The following is a 21,658-nucleotide window of genomic DNA, read 5'->3' on the forward strand; positions in this document are numbered from 1 at the left end:
TTTCTCAATCCCATCGTTTCAGGGGCATCCTAGTAAACTGTCAGCTGCTTTTTCAACTGAAGTGTGTGGGGGGAGTAAGAGAAGAGTGGTGTACATGTGGTGGGAGAGACAGCAGGCTGACCGACCTATCCTGAGGCAGCCCCCAGCTCTGCTCGGCACAGCAGTCTCTCCGGAAGCAGTCTGCTTTGCCTGCCTGCCTATGGTTCCGTGATTCCGTCTTGAGTTCTCCCACAGCCTCCTCAGCTGCCAGGAGCAGAATCCTGAGAAGCTCTGTGAGCTCTCCATGTTGAGGAATGTCAAAGCAGCACAGCAGTGTGTGTCCTGTCCTCCCACAACCCCTGACCTCAGCTCCCCACAGCAGCAGTCTGTGTGCAGCTGTGTTCCTAGTGCAGGGCAGAACAAGAGCATTCCACGTTAATGATTTGCTCTTTGTTCCCCAAAACGAAGCACAGCTGTTACTTCCCGGAGCTTTGAAAAGGGAGGGACGCATGCCTGCAGGGCAGCAGAGATCAAAACAGTGAGCAGAGCTGTCATGGCAGGCATTGTGGGATACTGGTGGAAGCCAGTTATGTCAACAAAACAAACAACAGTGTCTACACTGGCACCTTGTCACTTAAACTTTTGCCACAAAAAGCCTTATGCCTCTTGATGAGGTGGTTTTATTTTGTCAGTAAAACAGCAGAGTTTTTTTCACCAAAAGTAGCTTTGTAGTGTGTACACCACCCCTGTTTTGTCAGCAAAAGGCAGCTTTTGCTGACAAAACTTTGTAGTGTAGACAAGGCCTTAGAGTCCCATATCCTGTGTACTGGGAAGCAGTGACTTTGAAAAAGATTTGAGAGAAATGGTGGATAATCAGTTGAACTCAAACTCCTAATGTGACGCTGTGGCCAAAAGAGCTAGTGTGATCCTGGGATGCATGAACAAGAGAATCTCAGGTTATTTTACTTCTGTCTTTGGCACTGGTGTGATGGCTGCTGGAATCCTGTGTCCAGTTCTGGTTCCCATAATTCAAGAAGGATGTGGATAAATTGGAGAGGATTCAGAAAAGAGCCACGAGAATGATTAAAGGATTTAGAAACCCTGCCTTATAGTGATAGACTCAAGGAACTCAATCTATTTATCTTAACAAAGAGAAGATTAGGGTGTGACTTGATTAGAGTCTAAATACCCACTTGGGGAACAAATATTTAATAATGAGATCTTCAGTCTAGCAGAGAAAGGTGTAAGATGATCTAGTGGCTGGAAGTTGAAGTTAGACAAATTCAGACTGGAAATGAGGCATGAATTTTTAACAGTAAGAGTAATTAATCACTGGAACAATTTACCAAGGGTTGTGGTGGATTTTCCATCACTGACAATTTTTAAATCAAGATTGGATTATTTTCTAAAAGATCTGCTCTAGGAATTATTTTGGGGAAGTTCCATGTCCTCGGCTACACAGATCAGACTAGATGATCACAGTGGTCCCTTCTGGCTTTAGAATCTATGAACCTGTGGGAGGTGTGACGGGGTTGGGCCAGATGGCTACAGAAGAGTGATAGAAGGCAGATATGTTAGCCACAGGTTAAGTAGATCCCTTTTCCCTGGGTAAGGTAACAGGGAAGGTTCCAAACCAATCAGGAACTTTCTGGAAACAATTAAGGCAGACAGGCTGATTAGAACACCTACAACCAATTAAGAAGCTGCTAGAATCAATTAAGGCAGGCTAATCAGGGCACCTGGGTTTAAAAAGGAGCTCGCTTCAGTTTGTAGTGTGTGTGTAAGGAGCTGGGAGCAAGAGGCACTAGGAGCTGAGAGTGAGAATGCGTACTGTTGGAGGACTGAGGAGTACAAGCATTATCAGACACCAAGAGGAAGGTCCTATGGTGAGGATAAAGAAGGTTTTGGGAGGAGGCCATGGGGAAGTATCCCAATGAGTTGTAGCTGTCGCACAGCTGTTCCAGGAGGCTCTCTAGACAGCTGCATTCCACAGGGCCGTGGGCTGGAACCCAGAGTAGAGGGCAGGCCCGGGTTCCCCCCAAGCCTCCCAACTCCTGGTCAGACACAGGAGAAGTTGACCTGGACTGTGGGTTCACGAAAACGGTGAAACTGAGGGCTGCCGCAAATCTCCAAGGTGAGCAAATCTGCCAATAAGCACAAGACCCACCAAGGTAGAGGAGGGACTTTGTCAGAGAGGGCACATAGTCCCTGGGGAAGGTGGGGCTTCCCCTGGAAACTGTGGATTTTCTCAGTATTTGCAATGTACCCATCACCATGGTATAACAGAACCCCATTTATCCGAGCCTTCATTATCCAGCTCTTCGTATTAACCAAACAACCAGCGCGCACACAGGATAGCATACATGAACTGTTACTTCTAGTAAAGAGCAGAAATGATAAACTCAAGCAACTGCAAAATAATAGTGTTGCTGTTGTTGCAACTTAAAATGATTATTCTGCATTTTTAAAAACTGGTACTCTTTACTGGAAGTAGCTGTTCAGATACACTGAAAATAAAAAAGGAGTGTGTGTTTTAATGCTTCTCTGGGAGGGGTCAGATAGTTTAAAAGCAACTCCATAGAATCATAGAATATCAGGGTTGGAAGGGACCCCAGAAGGTCATCTAGTCCAACCCCCTGCTCAAAGCAGGACCAATTCCCAGTTAAATCATCCCAGCCAGGGCTTTGTCAAGCCTGACCTTAAAAACCTCTAAGGAAGGAGATTCTACCACCTCCCTAGGTAACGCATTCCAGTGTTTCACCACCCTCTTAGTGAAAAAGTTTTTCCTAATATCCAATCTAAACCTCCCCCACTGCAACTTGAGACCATTACTCCTCGTTCTGTCATCTGCTACCATTGAGAACAGTCTAGAGCCATCCTCTTTGGAACCCCCTTTCAGGTAGTTGAAAGCAGCTATCAAATCCCCCCTCATTCTTCTCTTCTGCAGGCTAAACAATCCCAGCTCCCTCAGCCTCTCCTCATAACTCATGTGTTCCAGTCCCCTAATCATTTTTGTTGCCCTTCGCTGGACTCTCTCCAATTTATCCACATCCTTCTTGAAGTGTGGGGCCCAAAACTGGACACAGTACTCGAGATGAGGCCTCACCAATGTCGAATAGAGGGGAACGATCACGTCCCTCGATCTGCTCGCTATGCCCCTACTTATACACATCTTAAATAATGGATAGAAAGCTCTTTGCCCATTCTCCGGATTATCTGAATTTTTGATTATTCGATCTGGACCCGGTCCCAATTAGATTGGATAATTGGGGTTCTGCTGTATGTGAGCTCCTGTCTCAAGCTATTGCTTTGCTGATTTCCTTCTAAGATATACTCTGCATTCTTTGTAGGGCATTGGTGGAGAAACCTAGTGGCCTTATGTCTAGGAGCCCGGAATACCAGAATCACTGCTGTATTACCAAACATTAACAAACCCAGTGGGAGCAGCTAGGTGCTTAGCATTTTGAAAATTGGGCCATTTATTTCAATGCTTAAATATAGACTGAGGAGCCTAATTTAGGACAGATGAACATACACTTCCCCTGGATCGATAATCTTGGCCATAATTTATTAAACAGCTCATTTACATGGAAGTGAATTTTGTAACAAGGGAAGACACAGTTCAGGTTACTAATGTTCTGTGATTTAATACTTTGATTCAGTATTTGTTCAGGGGGTTACCCTCTAAGACATTCATTATTAAAATACTTAACATCTAGTTAAAGGAAAAGAGAGAATGGGAGGCTGAAGGTAGGAAATAAGGGGAGTGGGAGAATGGAGGAAAGAGAGCACAGTGGAAAGGATAACAACCTAATGGAACGAGGGGGAGAGAAAGGAAGTTACAGATGGAAAGAAAATGGAATAAAATGAGAAAGGAAGGCAAAGCAAGAAAAAATAAATATCTTCGGGTTATTCTGCCAGCCGTGCACCATCATTGTAGTGTCTGGGTATTATAATTTGTATTTCATTCCTGGTGTTTAGTCAAAATGCATCCATGGGAAGAGGATACAAAATTCATACAAATGTAAATGCAAAATGGTTGTTGTGTTGGACTCTTGCGAGATGAATTTATTTTAATTGAGGTGATTTAAATCACCAAGTGGAAAGCCTCTATTTTAGTGTTTTTCAAAATTTTTGTGCTAGTGACCCCATTTGGACTTGAAATAAAATCGTGACCTCCCCACTAGAAAAAATTGCAACCCCCCTACCTTTAGCATCACCGTCTGGGAGCTCATGACTGGGGCTCTGGGTCCCCTGCCACCTGTGGGGCCCCCAGCTGGGACTCTGGGCCTCCCGTGGGACTTTCTTCCCTGGCGACCCGATCAAAATGGAGTCATGACCCACTTTGGGGTCACAGCCCACAGTTTGAGACCCACTGTTCTATTTGATTCATCAATTTCAATCAGCTTTTTTATTTGTACTTCAGTTACTTTCTAAAGAAAAGTTAATTCTCATTTGCTGATATAATCATTAAAATATGTTGATTTACAACTAAATAGAGCCTTTACTCTAGACTTGGTACATCTTTTTGCTACTTAAGAGAATACACTGTTTATTTAAGCAATTATAATGCTTAATATTTTCAGATTCTTATTAATTGTACATTTTAGTATGTTAGAAAATAGTGAATGAGATGTTGCTTATTTACTAGATAATTTACTTTTTGCTCATGATTTATGTCAAGCTGCATCTGTGGGAGCTGGAATTTAAATACCAAACATCTTATGAAATTTATTTGTATTAAACAAAGCCACCTTAAATATTTTGGATACATAAACTTCTCTTATGAAAACATCTTTTATATTTACAACTAAATTATAATAAGTTTAGGCCTTAACATATTTTGTATTAAATTCAGATTTTATTCTAAACAGGTAATTTTTAAAAAGAAAAACTTACTATAATTTAAATAACAATTAAAAAAATCCAACGTAAATATTAAAAAAATCATGTTTAAAAAAAAATCATTGATTTTTTATCTGTCCTGGACTTTTGCGTGCTGCCAGCGTGGCTCTTGGTGCCATACACTTTGGTAGGGTGACCAGACAGCAAGTGTGAAAAATTTGGACGGGGGTGGGGGGTAATAGGAGCCTACATAAGAAAAAGACCCAAAAATTGGGACATCTGATCACCCTACACTTTGGGTTCCACTGTGCTTGGGTTGGGTTGGCAAATTGCTTCCCTTGCTCTGCTTCTCTCCCCAGGTTCAGTATGCTTCCAGTGGCTTCCTAGAGAAGAACAGAGACACTTTGCCAGCAAATATCCGGGGTCTCTTCATCAACAGTGTCACCCCACTACTGAGTGTGCTGTTCACAGGTTAGTCCCCCTGTTGCCGTGGGTGCCCGGTGGGTAGTGTCACCAATGATCCCTGAGTTCATGGACTGTGCTTAGGGGAGAGAATCAAACACTGCTATAAGAGCTGTGCACTGGCCAGGAGGCCGTGCCTGGGACACAGACATCTGCTTAATATTGGACCGTGTCCCCTTCAGTTGCATCCCCTTCACTGTTCCTCCAGCCCAAGGTGTCTGTCTTAGACTGATTTCAGAGTAGCAGCCGTGTTAGTCTGTATCCGCAAAAAGAAAAGGAGTATTTGTGGCACTCTCAAATAAATTTGTTAGTCTCTAAGGTGCCACAAATCCTCCTTTTCTTTTTGTCTTAGACTGAGTAACTGAATGTTTGCGCACCACACTGATCACAGCTACCCAGATGCAAAGTATTATCCCAGCCCTCCCATGGCAAAAGCATAAGTGCAGCAGACAAGCTTGTGCTGCCCTTAGTGCACCGTCTCACTCCTGCTCTGCCAGGGCCTACAGTTCCAGAAGGGTTTTGTGGAGGCTACAGCATCAGTGCTCCTAGGTAAGCAGGCTTCCCTCTCATGGTCTGGGAGCCATGACTAAATCTGTCAGCAAACTATAGAGCCTGCTGAGCAGTTAGGCCCCAGTTTATTGGAGGGGGAGGATAAAAGCAAATCCACCCCCGACACATTACTCCTGAGGGAATTCTGCAATAAAAAATTAAAAATTCTGTGCACAATATTTTAAAATGCTGCAAAATTCTGCATATTTATTTGTCAAAATAACACAATAGAATCACACCAGTTTCAATTATTTTTGGTCATTTATTTCAAAATACCTGTCAACAAGTATCTCTGTAACAATACAGATAACAACAAAGATTCAGGAAACGTTTTTTGTCAAATAAATTCCTTACTAGGCATATTAATACAGAACTCTGAGTAATAATTCATTTAAATGACCGTACAGAACCGTATTTCCCACACCCCTCAGAAGCAGTGCAAAGGCTTGGGGGTGTCAGAGGCAATGGAGGAGTTGAGGGACAGGGAAGTAAATTGCTGGGAAGGAGCCTGGGTGTGAACTTGGAGGGTTGTTGGGTATGGGTGGGGAAAGTATGGAACAAGTTTTTTGGGGGGTCAGGGAGGGATTGTTAAGGAGCTTCCCCGATGCAGACCCTGGCTGACCTCTAGCCTTTCTCGTCAGGCATATCTTCCCCTGTTCCCATGTGTTCCTGCACCCCCATGTGTCCTTGCACCCCCTGTCCACATGTGTCCCTCCACCCACATTCATACACAGTATTCTTGTCAGCAAGTTAAGGAAGTATGGGCTGGATGAATGCACTATAAGATGGGTAGAAAGCTGGCTAGATTGTCGGGCTCAACGGGTAGTGATCAATGGCTCCATGTCTAGTTGGCAGCCGGTATCAAGTGGAGTACCCCAAGGGTCGGTCCTGGGGCCGGTTTTGTTCAATACCTTCATAAATGATCTGGAGGATGGTGTGGATTGCACCCTCAGCAAGTTTGCAGATGACACTAAACTGGGAGGAGTGGTAGATACGCTGGAGGGGAGGGATAGGATACAGAAGGACCTAGACAAATTGGAGGATTGGGCCAAAAGGAATCTGATGAGGTTCAATAAGGATAAGTGCAGGGTCCTGCACTTAGGACGGAAGAACCCAATGCACAGCTACAGACTAGGGACCAAATGGCTAGGCAGCAGTTCTGCGGAAAAGGACCTAGGGGTGACAGTGGACGAGAAGCTGGATATGAGTCAGCAGTGTGCCCTTGTTGCCAAGAAGGCCAATGGCATTTTGGGATGTATAAGTAGGGGCATAGCGAGCAGATCGAGGGACGTGATCGTTCCCCTCTATTCGACATTGGTGAGGCCTCATCTGAAGTACTGTGTCCAGTTTTGGGCCCCGCACTTCAAGAAGGATGTGGATAAATTGGAGAGAGTCCAGCGAAGGGCAACAAAAATGATTAGGGGACTGGAACACATGAGTTATGAGGAGAGGCTGAGGGAGCTGGGATTGTTTAGCCTGCAGAAGAGAAGAATGAGGGGGGATTTGATAGCTGCTTTCAACTACCTGAAAGGGGGTTCCAAAGAGGATGGCTCTAGACTGTTCTCAATGGTAGCAGATGACAGAACGAGGAGTAATGGTCTCAAGTTGCAGTGGGGGAGGTTTAGATTGGATATTAGGAAAAACTTTTTCACTAAGAGGGTGGTGAAACACTGGAATGCGTTACCTAGGGAGGTGGTAGAATCTCCTTCCTTAGAGGTTTTTAAGGTCAGGCTTGACAAAGCCCTGGCTGGGATGATTTAACTGGGAATTGGTCCTGCTTTGAGCAGGGGGTTGGACTAGATGACCTTCTGGGGTCCCTTCCAACCTTGATATTCTATGATTCTATGATACACCCACTGCCCCTATCCCCATGTGGCCCTGCACCCCTCCCCCAGTCCCTATGTGTTCCTGTACCCCCTCCCCCTGTCTGGATGTGTGTCTGGGCCTCCACCCAGCCACCCCCCTGTTCCCATGTGGCTCTGTACCCCCTCCCCCATCACCATGTGTCTCTGTATGCCCACCCAGCCACTCCCCTATCCCCCTTCCCCCTGTCCCCATGTGTCTCTGTACACCCACTCAGCCACCCTCTGTAGCTCTGCACCCCCTCCCCCATCACCATGTGGCCCTGCACCTCCACTCCCATTCAGACCCTTTCCCAGTCTGTCCTCCCCCACTAGACCTTATGAGCCCCTGTCTGACCCCCACCACATCCCACGCTGTCTGACTCCCTTTAGCCCCGTCTCCTGACCTGGCCTGACAGGCACAGCAACCCTAAGTGTCCTGTCGTGGGCAAAAGGCAGAACTGCAGCAACATTTCAGCAGAAGCTTTTTTCTGTGCAAAAAAATAAAAATGTGTGGCTCATTAATTACGCATGCACGCAGTAGCGCAGCATTCCCCCAGGAGTAACACATACTCATGGTAGTGGAAGCATCCCTCAAAGGCTATCCTGTAGATGGTGGAAGTGTCTCCCAGGGTCTGGCTACTTGGAGGTCTTGTTTAGCTCTGAAATAAAGGAGGCAGTCTTTTCATTTCTCCTGCACAGGTAATGCCCACCTCAGCCCCAAGACCTGGCATGACCTGTTCTTTGTAAAAGCTGCTTGTAGTCAGATGCTCCTCTCTCCAAGTGGCAACACATGATTAATGGGCACCTTTCAGCTAAAGGCTAATGTTTATCTTTTCAGTATCAAGGGCTGTGTGGTGTCTGTAAAGGAAATGTGGCCTTGGCCACTTTGTCATTTTCATTATGGCTGGAAAGCTGGACAAGTTATATCAATTCCAAGAATCAGCTATTTCTTCACCTTCTTGCCCTAGATCAAATAGCCCACCTCCCTGGGGCCAGTGCAGGATTATCCCCTATTATACATTCACTAGTGTTAATTTTCAAAGAGAAGCAATGGGGCTTCCATTTCCCTGGAGACACTGTTTCTTCCATGAAGGCCATATCCCCTTTTGCATCTTACTCTAGGGGAGCTTTTCCTGATTTCCAACCTGTATCTAATGTTAATTAACATTAGGGCTGTCAATTAATCGCAGGTTTCAGAGTAACAGCTGTGTTAGTCTGTATTCGCAAAAAGAAAAGGAGTACTTGTGGCACCTTAGAGACTAACCAATTTATTTGAGCATGAGCTTTCGTGAGCTACAGGTCACTTCATCGGATGCATACTGTGGAAACTGCAGAAGACATTATATATCGCAGTTAATTCCCGCAATTAACTCAAAAAATTAATTGCGATAAAAAAAGATTAATTGCAGTTTTAATCACACTGTTAAACAGTAGACTACCAAATGAAATTTATTACATTTTTTGGGTGTTTGTCTACATTTTCAAATATATTGATTTAAATTATAACACAGAATACAAAGTGTACAGTGCTCACTTTATATTATTTTATTACAAATATTTGCACTGTAAAAATGATAAAAGAAATAGTATTTTTCAATTCATCTCATACAAGTATTGTAATACAATCTCTTTTTTGTGAAAATGCAACTTACAAATGCAGATTTTTTTTGTTATATAATTACACTCAAAAACAAAACAATGTAAAACTTTAGTGCCTACAAGTCTACTCAGTCCTACTTCTTGTTCAGCCAATCGCTAAGACAAACAAGTTTGTTTATATTTACAGGAGATATTGCTTCCCTCTTCTTATTTACAATGTCACCTGAAAGTGAGAACAGGCGTTCGCATGGCACTTTTGTAGCCGGCATTACAAGGTATTTACTTGCCAGATTTGGCCACCATTCCAGAGGACATGCTTCCATGCTGATGACGCTTTTTTAAAAAAATGTGTGAATTAAATTTTGACTGAACTCCTTGGGGGAGAATAGTATGTCTCCTGCTCTGTTTTACCCACATTCTGCCATATATTTCATGTTATAGGAGTCTCAGATGATGACCCAGCACATGTTCATTTTCAGAACACTTTCACTGTAGATTTGACAAAATGCAAAGAAGGTACCAATGTGAGATTTCAAAAGATAGCTACAGCACTCGACCCAAGGGTTAAGAATCTGAAATGCCTTCCAAACTCTGAGAGGGATGAGGTGTAGAGCATGCTTTCAAAAGTCTTAAAAGAGCAACACTCTGATGAGAGAAACCACAGAACCCAAACCACCAAAAAAGAAAATCAACCTTCTGCTGGTGTGATCTGACTCAGATGATGAAAGTGAACATGCGTCGGTCTGCACTGTTTTGGATCATTATCGAGCAGAACCCGTCATCAGCATGGACTCATGTCCTCTGGAATTGTGAAGCATGAAGGGACATATGAATTGTTAGTGCATCTGGCATGTAAAGATTTTGTGACGCCGGCTACAACAGTGCCATGCGAATGCCTGTTCTCACTTTCAGGTGACATTGTAAATAAGAAGAGGGAAGCAATATCTTCTGCAAATGTACACAAGCTTGTTTGTCTGAGTGACTGGCTGAACAAGAAGTAGGACTGAGTGGACTTGCAGGCTCTAAAGTTTTACATTGTTTTATTTTTGAATGCAGTTTTTTTTGTACATAATTCTACATTTGTAAGTTCAACTTTCATGATAAAGAGATTGCAGCCGGTGTCAAGTGGAGTGCCCCAGGGGTCGGTCCTGGGGCCGGTTTTGTTTAATATCTTCATAAATGATCTGGAGGATGGTGTGGATTGCACTCTCAGCAAATTTGCGGATGATACTAAACTAGGAGGAGTGGTAGATATGCTGGAGGGCAGGGATAGGATACAGAGGGACCTAGACAAATTGGAGGATTGGGCCAAAAGAAATCTGATGAGGTTCAATAAGGATAAGTGCAGGGTCCTGCACTTAGGACGGAAGAACCCAATGCACGACTACAGATTAGGGACTAAATGGCTAGGCAGCAGTTCTGCGGAAAAGGACCTAGGGGTGACAGTGGACGAGAAGCTGGGTATGAGTCAGCAGTGTGCCCTTGCTGCCAAGAATGCCAATGGCATTTTGGGATGTATAAGTAGGGGCATAGCGAGCAGATCGAGGGACGTGATCGTTCCCCTCTATTCGACATTGGTGAGGCCTCATCTGGAGTACTGTGTCCAGTTTTGGGCCCCACACTACAAGAAGGATGTAGATAAATTGGAGAGAGTCCAGCGAAGGGCAACAAAAATGATTAGGGGTCTGGAACACATGAGTTATGAGGAGAGGCTGAGGGAACTGGGATTGTTTAGTCTGCAGAAGAGAAGAATGAGGGGGGATTTGATAGCTGCTTTCAACTACCTGAGAGGGGGTTCCAGAGAGGATGGTTCTAGACTATTCTCAGTGGCAGAAGAGGACAGAACGAGGAGTAATGGTCTCAAGTTGCAGTGGGGGAGGTTTAGGTTGGATATTAGGAAAAACTTTTTCACTAAGAGGGTGGTGAAACACTGGAATGCGTTACCTAGGGAGGTGGTAGAATCTCCTTCCTTAGAAGTTTTTAAGGTCAGGCTTGAGAAAGCCCTGTCTGGGATGATTTAATTGGGGATTGGTCCTGCTTTGAGCAGGGGGTTGGACTAGATGACCTCCTGAGGTCCCTTCCAACCCTGATATTCTATGATTCTATTACAGTACTTGTATGAGGTGAATTGGAAAAATACTATTTCATTTTTTTACAGCACAAATATTTGTAATAAAAATAAATATAAAGTGAGTACTGTGTTCTGTGTTGTAATTGAAATCAATATATTTGAAAATGTAGAAAACATCCAAAATATTTACATAAATGGTATTATACTATTGTTTAACAGTGCAATTAATCGGGATTAATTTTTTTGTCACTTCACAGCCCTAATTAACATTATTTGTAGCACCCTCATCCTTGCTAGTTGATTCTGAGGAGTTGCCCTTTATAATTTTTCTCCCCGTTCTTGATGTTTATTCCTTCATGTATTTGTGAAGAGTTTTCCCTTCCCTCCCTTACTGTCTCTTAGTGAAAGAATGGAATAGTCTGGCTCTTTCCACCCTGATTAGTGCCATGGCTCTTCTTTGAACTCTCTTCAGTTTGTCTATTATGTGGTTCACAAAGATGACTCCATGTCCCAGGCACAGCTGCAGTATTCCAAAGTCAGACTATTCTGCCTTGCTTTGTGATATGGCAGTCCATGCAGTTGTATGTGCAGCCCAAAACTGTAGAATCATAGAATATCAGGGTTGGAAGGGACCCCAGAAGGTCATCTAGTCCAACCCCCTGCTCGAAGCAGGACCAATTCCCAGTTAAATCATCCCAGCCAGGGCTTTGTCAAGCCTGACCTTAAAAACCTCTAAGGAAGGAGATTCTACCACCTCCCTAGGTAACGCATTCCAGTGTTTCACCACCCTCTTAGTGAAAAAGTTTTTCCTAATATGCAAACTAAACCTCCCCCACTGCAACTTGAGACCATTACTCCTCGTTCTGTCTTCTGCTACCGTTGAGAACAGTCTAGAACCATCCTCTCATGTACTGACATCATGGTTCAGGGTTATCTTTAAACAAAGCCTTGGTTTTACTCTGTTACTTGGCAAACACCCAAAAGCATTCATTCAAATTAAATTTAATTAGGCACAGGAAAAAAACAGGAAATTAAAACAGGCATTTCTATTGAAACTGTTGTTGAGTGATTATGCAAAACAAACTTAGTCAGACCTTATCAATGTCTTTCTCCTTTTGTAGTCAAAATATTAGAATCTCTTATTTTCAGAGCAAATTTTCTATGATGAACAGGAGAAAGTTAATTTTACTCTCGGTCCTGATGTGAAAGATATTCACTCATCCTGTTCTTAACAAACAGACAGCCACAAAGGTGGAGGAGAGACCGGATAGAAAAGATGGGTGAAATATGGCTTTTGATTATGTTTTTGGAATACTGTACTGCTGGTTAGTTATCAGTGGATGCTTTGGCTGGCATGTCGACCATGACACCTGTTGCTTGGGCCCTGGTTAGTTATGTTTTGGTCAGTGCTGTCATCTGGTTGGATCCTTTCTCCTTAAACAACACAGGTTTGGATGATCACAGGATAGTTGATTTCAGGATTGAATGAAAAGCCAAGAGAGTGAGATAGGATAAAAGGAAAGAAACAGTAAACATAAGAATGGCCCTTCTGGGTCAGACCAAAGGTCCATCTAGCCCCGTATCCTGTCTTCCAACAGGGGCCAGTGCCAGGTGCCCCAGAGGGAATGAACAGAACAGGGAATCAAGTGATCCATCCCCTTGTCGCTCATTCCTAGCTTCTGGCAAACGGAGGCTACGGACATCATTCCTGCCCATCCTGGCTAATAGTCATTGATGGACCTATTCTCCATGAATTTATCTTGTTCTTTTCTGAACGCTGTTATGGCCTTGGCCATCACAACATCCTCTGGCAAGCAGTTCCACAGGTTGACTGTGTGTTGTGTGAAGAAATACTTCCTTTTATTTGTTTTAAACCTGCTTCCTATTAATTTCATTTGGTGACTCCTACTTCTTGTGTTATGAGAAGTAGTAAACAACACTTCCTTATCTACTTTCTCTACACCAGTCATGATTTTATAGACCTCAATCATCTCTCTCCTTAGCCGTCTCTTTTCCAAGCTGAAAAGTCCCAGTCTTCTTAATCGCTCCTGATACGGAAGCCGTTCCATACCCCTAATAATTTTTGTTGCCCTTTTCTGAAACTTTTCCAATTCCAATGCATCTTTTTTTGAGATGGGGCGACCACATTTGCACAGAGTATTCAAGATGTGGGCGTACCATGGATTTATATAGAGGCAACATGATATTTTCTGTCCTATTATCTATCCCTTTCTTAATTATTCCCAGCATTCTTTTAGGTTTTTTGACTGCTGCTGCACATTGAGTGGATGTTTTCAGAGAAGTATCCAGTGACTTCAAGATCTTTCTTGAGTGGTAACAGCTAATTTAGACTCATCATTTTATATGTATAATTGGGATTATGCTTTCCAATGTGCATTACTTTGCATTTATCAACATTAAATTTCATCTGCCATTTTGTTGCCCAGTCACCCAGTTTTGAGAGATCCTTTTGTAGCTCTTTGCAGTCTGCCTGGGTCTTAACTATCTTTAGTAATTTTGTATCATCTGCAAATTTTGCCACTTCACTGTTTACCCCTTTTTCCAGATCATTTATGAATATGTTGAATAGGACAGGTCCCAAAACAGACACCTGGGGGATACGACTATTTACCTCTCTCCATTCTGAAAACTGACCATTTATACCTGCCCTTTGTTTCCTATCTTTTAACCAGTTACCAATCCATGAGAGCACCTTCCTTCTTATCCTGTGGCAGCTTACTTTGCATAAGAGCCTTTGGTGAAGGACCTTGTCAAAGGCTTTCTGAAAATCTGAGTATGCTATATCCACTGGATCCCCTTGGCCAACATGATTGTTGACCCCCTCAAAGATTTCTCTAATGATACCTCAATTTGGAACAGTTCCTCAGATCTGTCACCTAAAAAGAATGGCTCAGGTTTGGGAATCTCCCTCACATCCTCAGCCGTGAAGACCTATGCAAAGAATTCATTTAGTTTCTCCGCAATGGCTTTATCGTCCTTGAGTGCTCCTTTAGCACCTCAGTGTCCAGTGGGGCATAAAATAACACCATAAGGGTAGAGAATACAATATAGTGCTTTTGTAATGCTGCTAATCATATATCCCCACTGGTGGGCTGAGGACTGGATGACATGATAATGCAATGAGACAAGGTGGGTGAGGTAATATGTTTTATTGGACCAACATGTGTTGGTGAGAGAGAACAGCTTTTGAGTTGCACAGAGCTCTTCTTCAGGTCTCTTAGTGACACAAGTAGGTCCAGTAAAAGATATTATATTATCTCCCTTGTGTTTTTAATATCCTGGGACCGACACAGCTACGACCACATTGTGTATGATAATGCGATGACTTTTAGTACTCGCAGGCGAAAACAAAGTTCCTTAAACAGGAGCAAGGCCAGCCGGTCTTTCTCTCAGGAAGAAAGTCCTTCAGATGAGTTGCAGTGCTGACAGGAAGGGGGATGAACTTTGGGTATGTCTACACTACGAAATTAAGTCAAATTTATAGAAGTCAATTTTTTAGGAAGTGATTTTATAGAGTCGATTGTGTGTGTCTCTACTAAGCACGTTAAGTCGGCGGAGTGCGTCCACAGTACCATGGCTAGCCTCGACTTTCGGAGCGTTGCACTGTGGATAGCTATCCCACAGTTCTTGCAGTCTCTGCCACCCATTGGAATTCTGGGTTAAGCTCCCAATGCCTGATGGGGCAAAAACATTGTTGCGGGTGGTTTTGGGTACATGTCGTCAGTTGCCCCTCCCTCCGTGAAAGCAATGGCAGACAATCGTTTTGCGCCTTTTTTCCATGCAGGTGCCATACTGCTTTCAGCAGACGGTGCAGTAGGATTGCTAACGGTCGTCATCAAACCACTGCTTTCACTGCAACTCTGCTCTCCTGCTTTTGTCTCGATAGTGAATTTCTCCATGTTGGCAGTCATGGGCTCCCGCTTCCGCTGCAATTCTGCTCTCATGAATCCACCTCGCAGGTCCTCTCGTTGTTCTCTATAAATATCTATTCTCTTGGCATCTGTCATCAGCCACTGCTTCCGCTACAACTCTGCTGTCCTGTAGACACCATACCACGGCAAGCATGGAGCCCACTCATCACCGTGGCAGTTATGAACATTGTAAACACCTTGCACATTATCATGCAGTATATGCAGAACCAGAACCTGCAAAAGCAGGCGAGGAGACGATGGCAGCGTGGTGATGAGAGTGATGAGGACATGGACACAGGTTTCTCTCAAAGTACAGGCCCTGGCAATTTGGTCATCCTGATGGCAAAGGGGCAGGCTCATGCTGTGGAATGCTGATTCTGGGCCCGGGAAACAAGCACAGACTGGTGGGATGGCATAGTTTTGCAGGCCTGGGATGATTCCCCTGCCCTGAAGCGCAGGAATACCAAGATGAGAGCAGCCCTCACAGTTCACAAGCAAGTGGTGATAGCCCTCTGTAAGCTTGCAGTGCCAGACGGCTACCAGTCAGTCAGGAATCCATTTGGAGTGGGCAAATCTACTGTGGGGGCTGCTGTGATCCAAGTAGCCAACGCAATCGCTGAGCTGCTGCTATCAAGGGTAGTGACTTTGAGAAATGTGCAGGTCATAGTGGATGGCTTTTGCTGCAATGGGATTCCCCAACTGTGATGGGGCAATAGACGGAACACATATCCCTATCTTGGGACCGGACCACCTTGGCAGCCAGTACATAAACCGAAAGGGGTACTTTTCCATGGTGCTGCAAGCACTGGTGGAGCACAAGGGACATTTCACCAACATCAACGTGGGATGGCTGGGAAAGGTACATGACACTCGCATCTTCAGGAACTCTGGTCGGTATGAATAGCTGCAGGAAGGGACTTACTTTCCAGACCAGAAAATAACCGCTGGGGATGTTGAAATGCCTATATTTATCCTTGGGGACCCAGCCTACCCCTTAATGCCATGGCTTATGAAGCCATACACAGGCACCCTGGACAGTAGTCGGGAGCTGTTCAACTATAGGCTGAGCAAGTGCAGAATGGTGGTAGGTTTCAGAGTAGCAGCCATGTTAGTCTGTATTCGCAAAAAGAAAAGGAGTACTTGTGGCACCTTAGAGACTAACAAATTTATTTGAGCATAAGCTTTCGTGAGCTACAGCTCACTTCATCGGATGCATTCAGTGGAAAATACAGTGGGGAGATTTATATACATAGAGAACATGAAACAATGGGTGTTACCATACATACTGTAATCAGAGTGATCACTATGGTAACACCCATTGTTTCATGTTCTCTATGTATATAAATCTCCCCACTGTATTTTCCACTGAATGCATCCAATGAAGTGAGCTATAGCTCATGAAAGCTTATGCTCAAATGGAATGGTGGTAGAATTTGCATTTGGATGTTTAAAAGTGCGCTGGCGCAGTTTACTGACTCAGGTAGACCTCACCGAAACCAATATTCCCATTGTTATTACTTCTTCCTGTGTGCTCCGCAATATCTGTGAGAGTAAGCGGGAGACGTTTATGGTGGGGTGGGAGGTTGAGGTAAATTGCCTGGCCACTGATCACGCGCAGCCAGACACCAGTGTGGTTAGAAGAGGACAGCAGGGCGCGCTGCACATCAGACAAGCTTTGAAAACCAGTTCCATGATTGGCCAGGCTATGGCGTTACAGTTGTGTTTGTTTCTCCTTGATGAAAACCTGCCCCCTTGGTTCGCTCTACTTCCCTGTAAGCCAACCGACCTCCCCCCTTCAGTCACCATTTGCAGAGGCAGTAAAGTCATTGTTGTTTCAAATTCATGCATTCTTTATTAATTCGTCACACAATTAGGGGGATAACTGCCAAGGTAGCCCGGGAGGGGTGGGGGAGGAGGGAAGGACAAGGCCACACTTCACTTCAAAACTTATTGAATGCCAGCCTTCTGTTGCTTGGGAAGTCCTCTGGGGTGGAGTGGTTGGGTGCCCGGAGTACCCCCCTTTCCCCCACGTTCTTGGGCGTCTGGGTGAGGAGGCTATGGAACTTGGGGAGGAGGGTGGTTGGTTATACAGGGGCTGCAGTGGCAGTCTGTGCTCCTGCTGCCTTTCCTGCAGCTCAACCTGGAGCATATCAGTTTGATCTTCCAGTAGCCTCAACATTGCAGCCTGCCTCCTTTCATCACACTGCCGCCGCCTATCATCTTGATCCCGCCACCTCTCCTCTGCTCCCACCACCTCTCCTCTCGCGCGTCCCTCCTGCCCTCACGTTCATTTTGTGCTTTTCTGGACTCTGACATTGCTTGCCTCCACACATTCTGCTGAGCCCTTTCAGTGCGGGAGGACTGCATGAGCTCAGAAAACATTTAATCATGAGTGCAGTTTTATTCGCCTTCTTATCTGCGCTAGCCTCTGAGACAGAGATGCTAGTCGCAACGTTGAAACATTTGCAGTTGCGGGAGGAAAAAAGGGAGAGTAGTATTTAAAAAGACACATTTTAGAGAACAATAGGTAGATTCTTTCACGGTGAACCAAGCTGTTAATATTATATAGCACATGTGCTTTCGGTACAAAGGTCATTCCCCCCACCCCCCAAATCTCTGGGATGATTGCTTCACCCCTCCCTACACCCCGTGGCTAACAGCGGGGATGATTTCTTTTCAGCCACAGGCAAACAGCCCAGCAGGAATGGCCACCTCTGAATGTCCCCTTAATAAAATTCCCCTATTTCAACCAGGTGACCATGTACGATATCACTCTCCTGAGGATAACACAGAGAGATAAAGAACGGATGTTGCTTGAATGCCAGCAAACACCGGGACCATACGCTGCCATGCTTTGTTTTGCAATGATTCCAGACTATGTGCTACTGGCCTGGCGTCGTAAAGTGTCCTACCATGGAGGAAGCAATAAGGCTGCCCTCCCCAGAAACCTTTTGCAAAGGCTTTGGGAGTACCTCCAGGAGAGCTTCATTGAGATGTCCCTGGAGGATTTCCGCTGCAGCCACAGACACGTTAACAGACTTTTCCAGTAGTTGTACTGGCCACAAATGCATCCCAAGTCTTCAGGGCAAATTAATTATTAAATATGCTTGCTTTTAAACCATGTATTATATTTACAAAGGTACACTCACTAGAGGTGCCTTCTCCACCTTCAAGGTCCGGGAGCCCACCTTGGGAAGGTTGGAAGGGTATTGGCTCCAGGGTGATAAATAGTTGCTGGCTGTCAGGAAGGACGGTTTCATCCTCCTTTTCATCTTCATCTTCCTCGTCCCCAAAATCCTCATCCCTGTTGTGTGAGACTCCCCCCTTGCGGAAGCCCACGTATAGGGGTGGGGTAGTGGTAGGGGAACCACCTAGAATTGCCTGCAGCTCATCACAGAAGCGGCATATCTGTGGGTCTGACCCGGAGTGGCCGTTTGTTTCTTTGGATTTTTGGTAGGCTTGGCTGAGCTCCTTAAGTTTCACACAGTACTGCTGCGGGTCCCTGTTATAGCCTATGTCCTTCATGCCCTTGGAGATTTTTTTCAAATATTTTGGCATTTCATCTTTTGGAACGGAGTTCTGAAAGCATGAATTCGTCTCCCCATACAGCGATCAGATCCAGTATCTTCCATTTGGTCCATGCTGGAGCTCTTTTGCGATTCTGGAACTGCATGGTCACCTGTGCTGATGAGCTCTGCATGGTCACCTCCGCTGATGACCTCGCCATGCTGGCCAAAGAGGAAATGAAATTCAAAAGCTCCCGGTGCTTGTCCTGTGTACCTGGCTAGTGTATCTGAGTTGAAAGTGCTGCCAGAGCGGTCACAAAGGAGCATTCTAGGATAGCTCCCGGAGCCCAATACCGTCGAATTGCATCCACACTACCCCAAATTCGACCTGGCGATGTTGATTTCAGCGCTAATCCCCTCGTCGGGGAGGAGTACAGAAATCGATTGCAAGAGTCCTTTAAGTCGGCAAAAATGGCTTTGTCATGTGGATGGGTGCAGGGTTAAATCGATCTGACACTGCTAAATTCAACCTAAACTCGTAGTGTAGACCAGGACTATGATGCAAAGTGCGACGAGAGAAGAGAAGGAGAGCTGAACTGAAGATTTTTTCCCAAAAGTTTATTTAAGAAGCCCAAGGGTTGCATAGTTTATCCCCCTCATTATTTTGTTCACCAATTAGGCATACTATCCATAACACCAGTTTTGATCTATTAATTTCTGGTTCCACGCCTTCCGTTTCTCCAAGCATAATTTTAACAGTCCTTGGATTATATCAACATGGCCTTTTTGGGTTAGACTAATCCAGCTTCTTTGGTTCTCTGCCACTTATTTCTACATTCAGTGTTGTAAATAATTTGACCTATTTTTTATGGTTATTGTAACATTTTAGGAACTTTCACTCATTTCTTAGTTTTGAGCTTACAATTGAGGTACATTTTGTAGGCCCAATAGTCACAAAACAATCCTCCTTTTGGGAAGCAAATTCTTTCAGTATGTTCACCTTATACAGAAGGTGTGCTTCATATATATGCATTTCAGCTAGTAGTATTTATAGTTACAAGTTAGAAAACTATTTACGTGTTATGAACATCCAGCCCACCAGTTTGTAACAGTTCTTTAACTTGTTTTGTTCTGTACTTTTCTCATCTCTGTTTTGCATGCTAAATTCCGAACCAGTTGGGCATAGGAGGTACACCCCAACTTGCGCTAGGATATGCTGTTCATGTATTTTGGCTTCGACAGACTTCCTATTTTCTAATGCCAAAGATCACTTCAACTTTGCAAAGTGCTGTGGGATATTTGACATGGGTGAACGGAATTGCAGGGACTTTCCAACATGCATGCGCGTGCTTGCGTGCACACACACACACAATATGTATATTATATAGGGCTGCCAATTAATCGCAGTTAACTCACGCAATTAACTCAAAAAAATTAATTGTGATAAAACATTAATCTCAATTAATCGCAGTTAAACAATAGAATACCAACCGAAATTTATTAAATATTTTTGGTGTTTTTCTACATTTGCAAATATCAATTTCAATTACAACACAATACAAAGTGTACAGTGCTCACTTTATATTTTATGTCTTGTTCAGCTCCTCCAGCTACCTGTTGGCATTTAGCAAATTAAATAAATAACCTGGGTCTCAGCATTTTTCTGTCCTTGATGGGATTTCCAACTCTTTCCAGTGTAGCTCTATGGGCAAATGTCATTAACATCTTGTTTGCTTACCTCTTCCAGATTGTTAATGAAAATGTGAAATAAGACTGAACCTCATCCCCCCAGCTCATTTCTTTGTTGTTTATCTTTGTCCTGTGTTTATGGTCTTTCGGCCAGTCTTCAGTTCAGGTGACAATGTTGTATCCATGTTGTGCGAGACTGTATCACATCCTTCACTAAATTCAATGCTAATTTTATCTGTTTTTAACCTCATCCTGAAATTATATAAATAACTTACCTGGTATGACTCTTTATAAGCCTCCCATGCTGACTGTTGGTCATAGTTGAGTTGTCTTCGTGATATTCAGTGTTGTGTGGGTTCAGGGGTTTTTTGTTTTTGTTTATACTGTTAACATTCCCATTATTCTGATAGGGATAAAAGTTGCAGGGTAGTAGTAATTGTAAGGATCCCTCTTCTTACTTTTTTTTTTTTAAATTGGCACTATTTCTGCTTTTCTCCTTTCTTCTCACACCTCCCCAGTTGTCCCTGACTCTTTCAAAGATGGTGGCCGGTTGTTCAGTAAATTGATAAGCAATTTCCCTCAGTGCCCCAAATGCTACTTCCTAGATCTGTTTTATGTACCTGCACGTTTTCCAAGTGTTCCTTTCCTGCTCTTAAGCTCATTGTTTTACCAGGGTTTCGTTCATTTGTATTCAGCATGTGAAGCTTAAACTTTTTTCTGGGGAAGAGGGTTTACCAGGACAAGCTTTCTGCACCTGTGGGGAGGTTTCCATGTCTGCTGATGGTTTCACCTGGTTTGAGGGATGGGGCTGCAGAACTCAGTGTTACCTTTTTCTTTTATCCAGCTACAGTCTCCAGAACAGGGACTTTGATGCCTCACATTAAAGCCAAGGTAAGAACCATGGGGTCCCCAGGACAACCAATAACTGGGTCCTGGTGGCATGATTCTCCCATCTGGGATGTCTACAATTAAGGTGTGGGAGAGAATGAGGACAGGCAGCCCTGCACGTTGGAATCTGTCTCTGCTCCTATAGCTCTTCCTCCTTTTGTGGCAGTGGGCTTTCCCTCTTGTCTCCCTGGCACATGCATACTCACCTTTTCCTCCTTTGAAATCCATTCTCTTGTCCTTTTCCCAGCACCCTATGGGCTTGATCTTCAGATAGAGACAGGGCTCCAGGCTGGG

At 44.2% G+C, this 21,658-nt stretch overlaps 1 protein-coding gene across 6 annotated transcripts in view; it reads left to right on the forward strand.

Annotated features, from left to right (window-relative positions):
- The window catches only part of LOC311520947 (myosin-IIIb-like), a 156,052-nt gene that overhangs the window by 46,589 nt on the left and 87,805 nt on the right, over nucleotides 1-21,658 (forward strand). For all 6 annotated transcript variants that reach the window (XR_014711733.1, XR_014711734.1, XR_014711735.1 and 3 more), the window contains exons 15-16: nucleotides 5,184-5,295; nucleotides 21,321-21,367. Coding sequence is in view for 3 of the 6 variants with exons in the window: in XM_084628940.1 (XP_084485066.1) it covers nucleotides 5,184-5,295; nucleotides 21,321-21,367 (159 nt within the window). In the remaining 3 variants the exon portion in view is untranslated. The remainder of the gene's footprint in view (nucleotides 1-5,183; nucleotides 5,296-21,320; nucleotides 21,368-21,658) is intronic.

This window comes from Lepidochelys olivacea, assembly GCF_965140295.1.
Source record: "Lepidochelys olivacea isolate rLepOli2 genome assembly, chromosome: 5".
NCBI lineage: Eukaryota > Metazoa > Chordata > Testudines > Cheloniidae > Lepidochelys > Lepidochelys olivacea.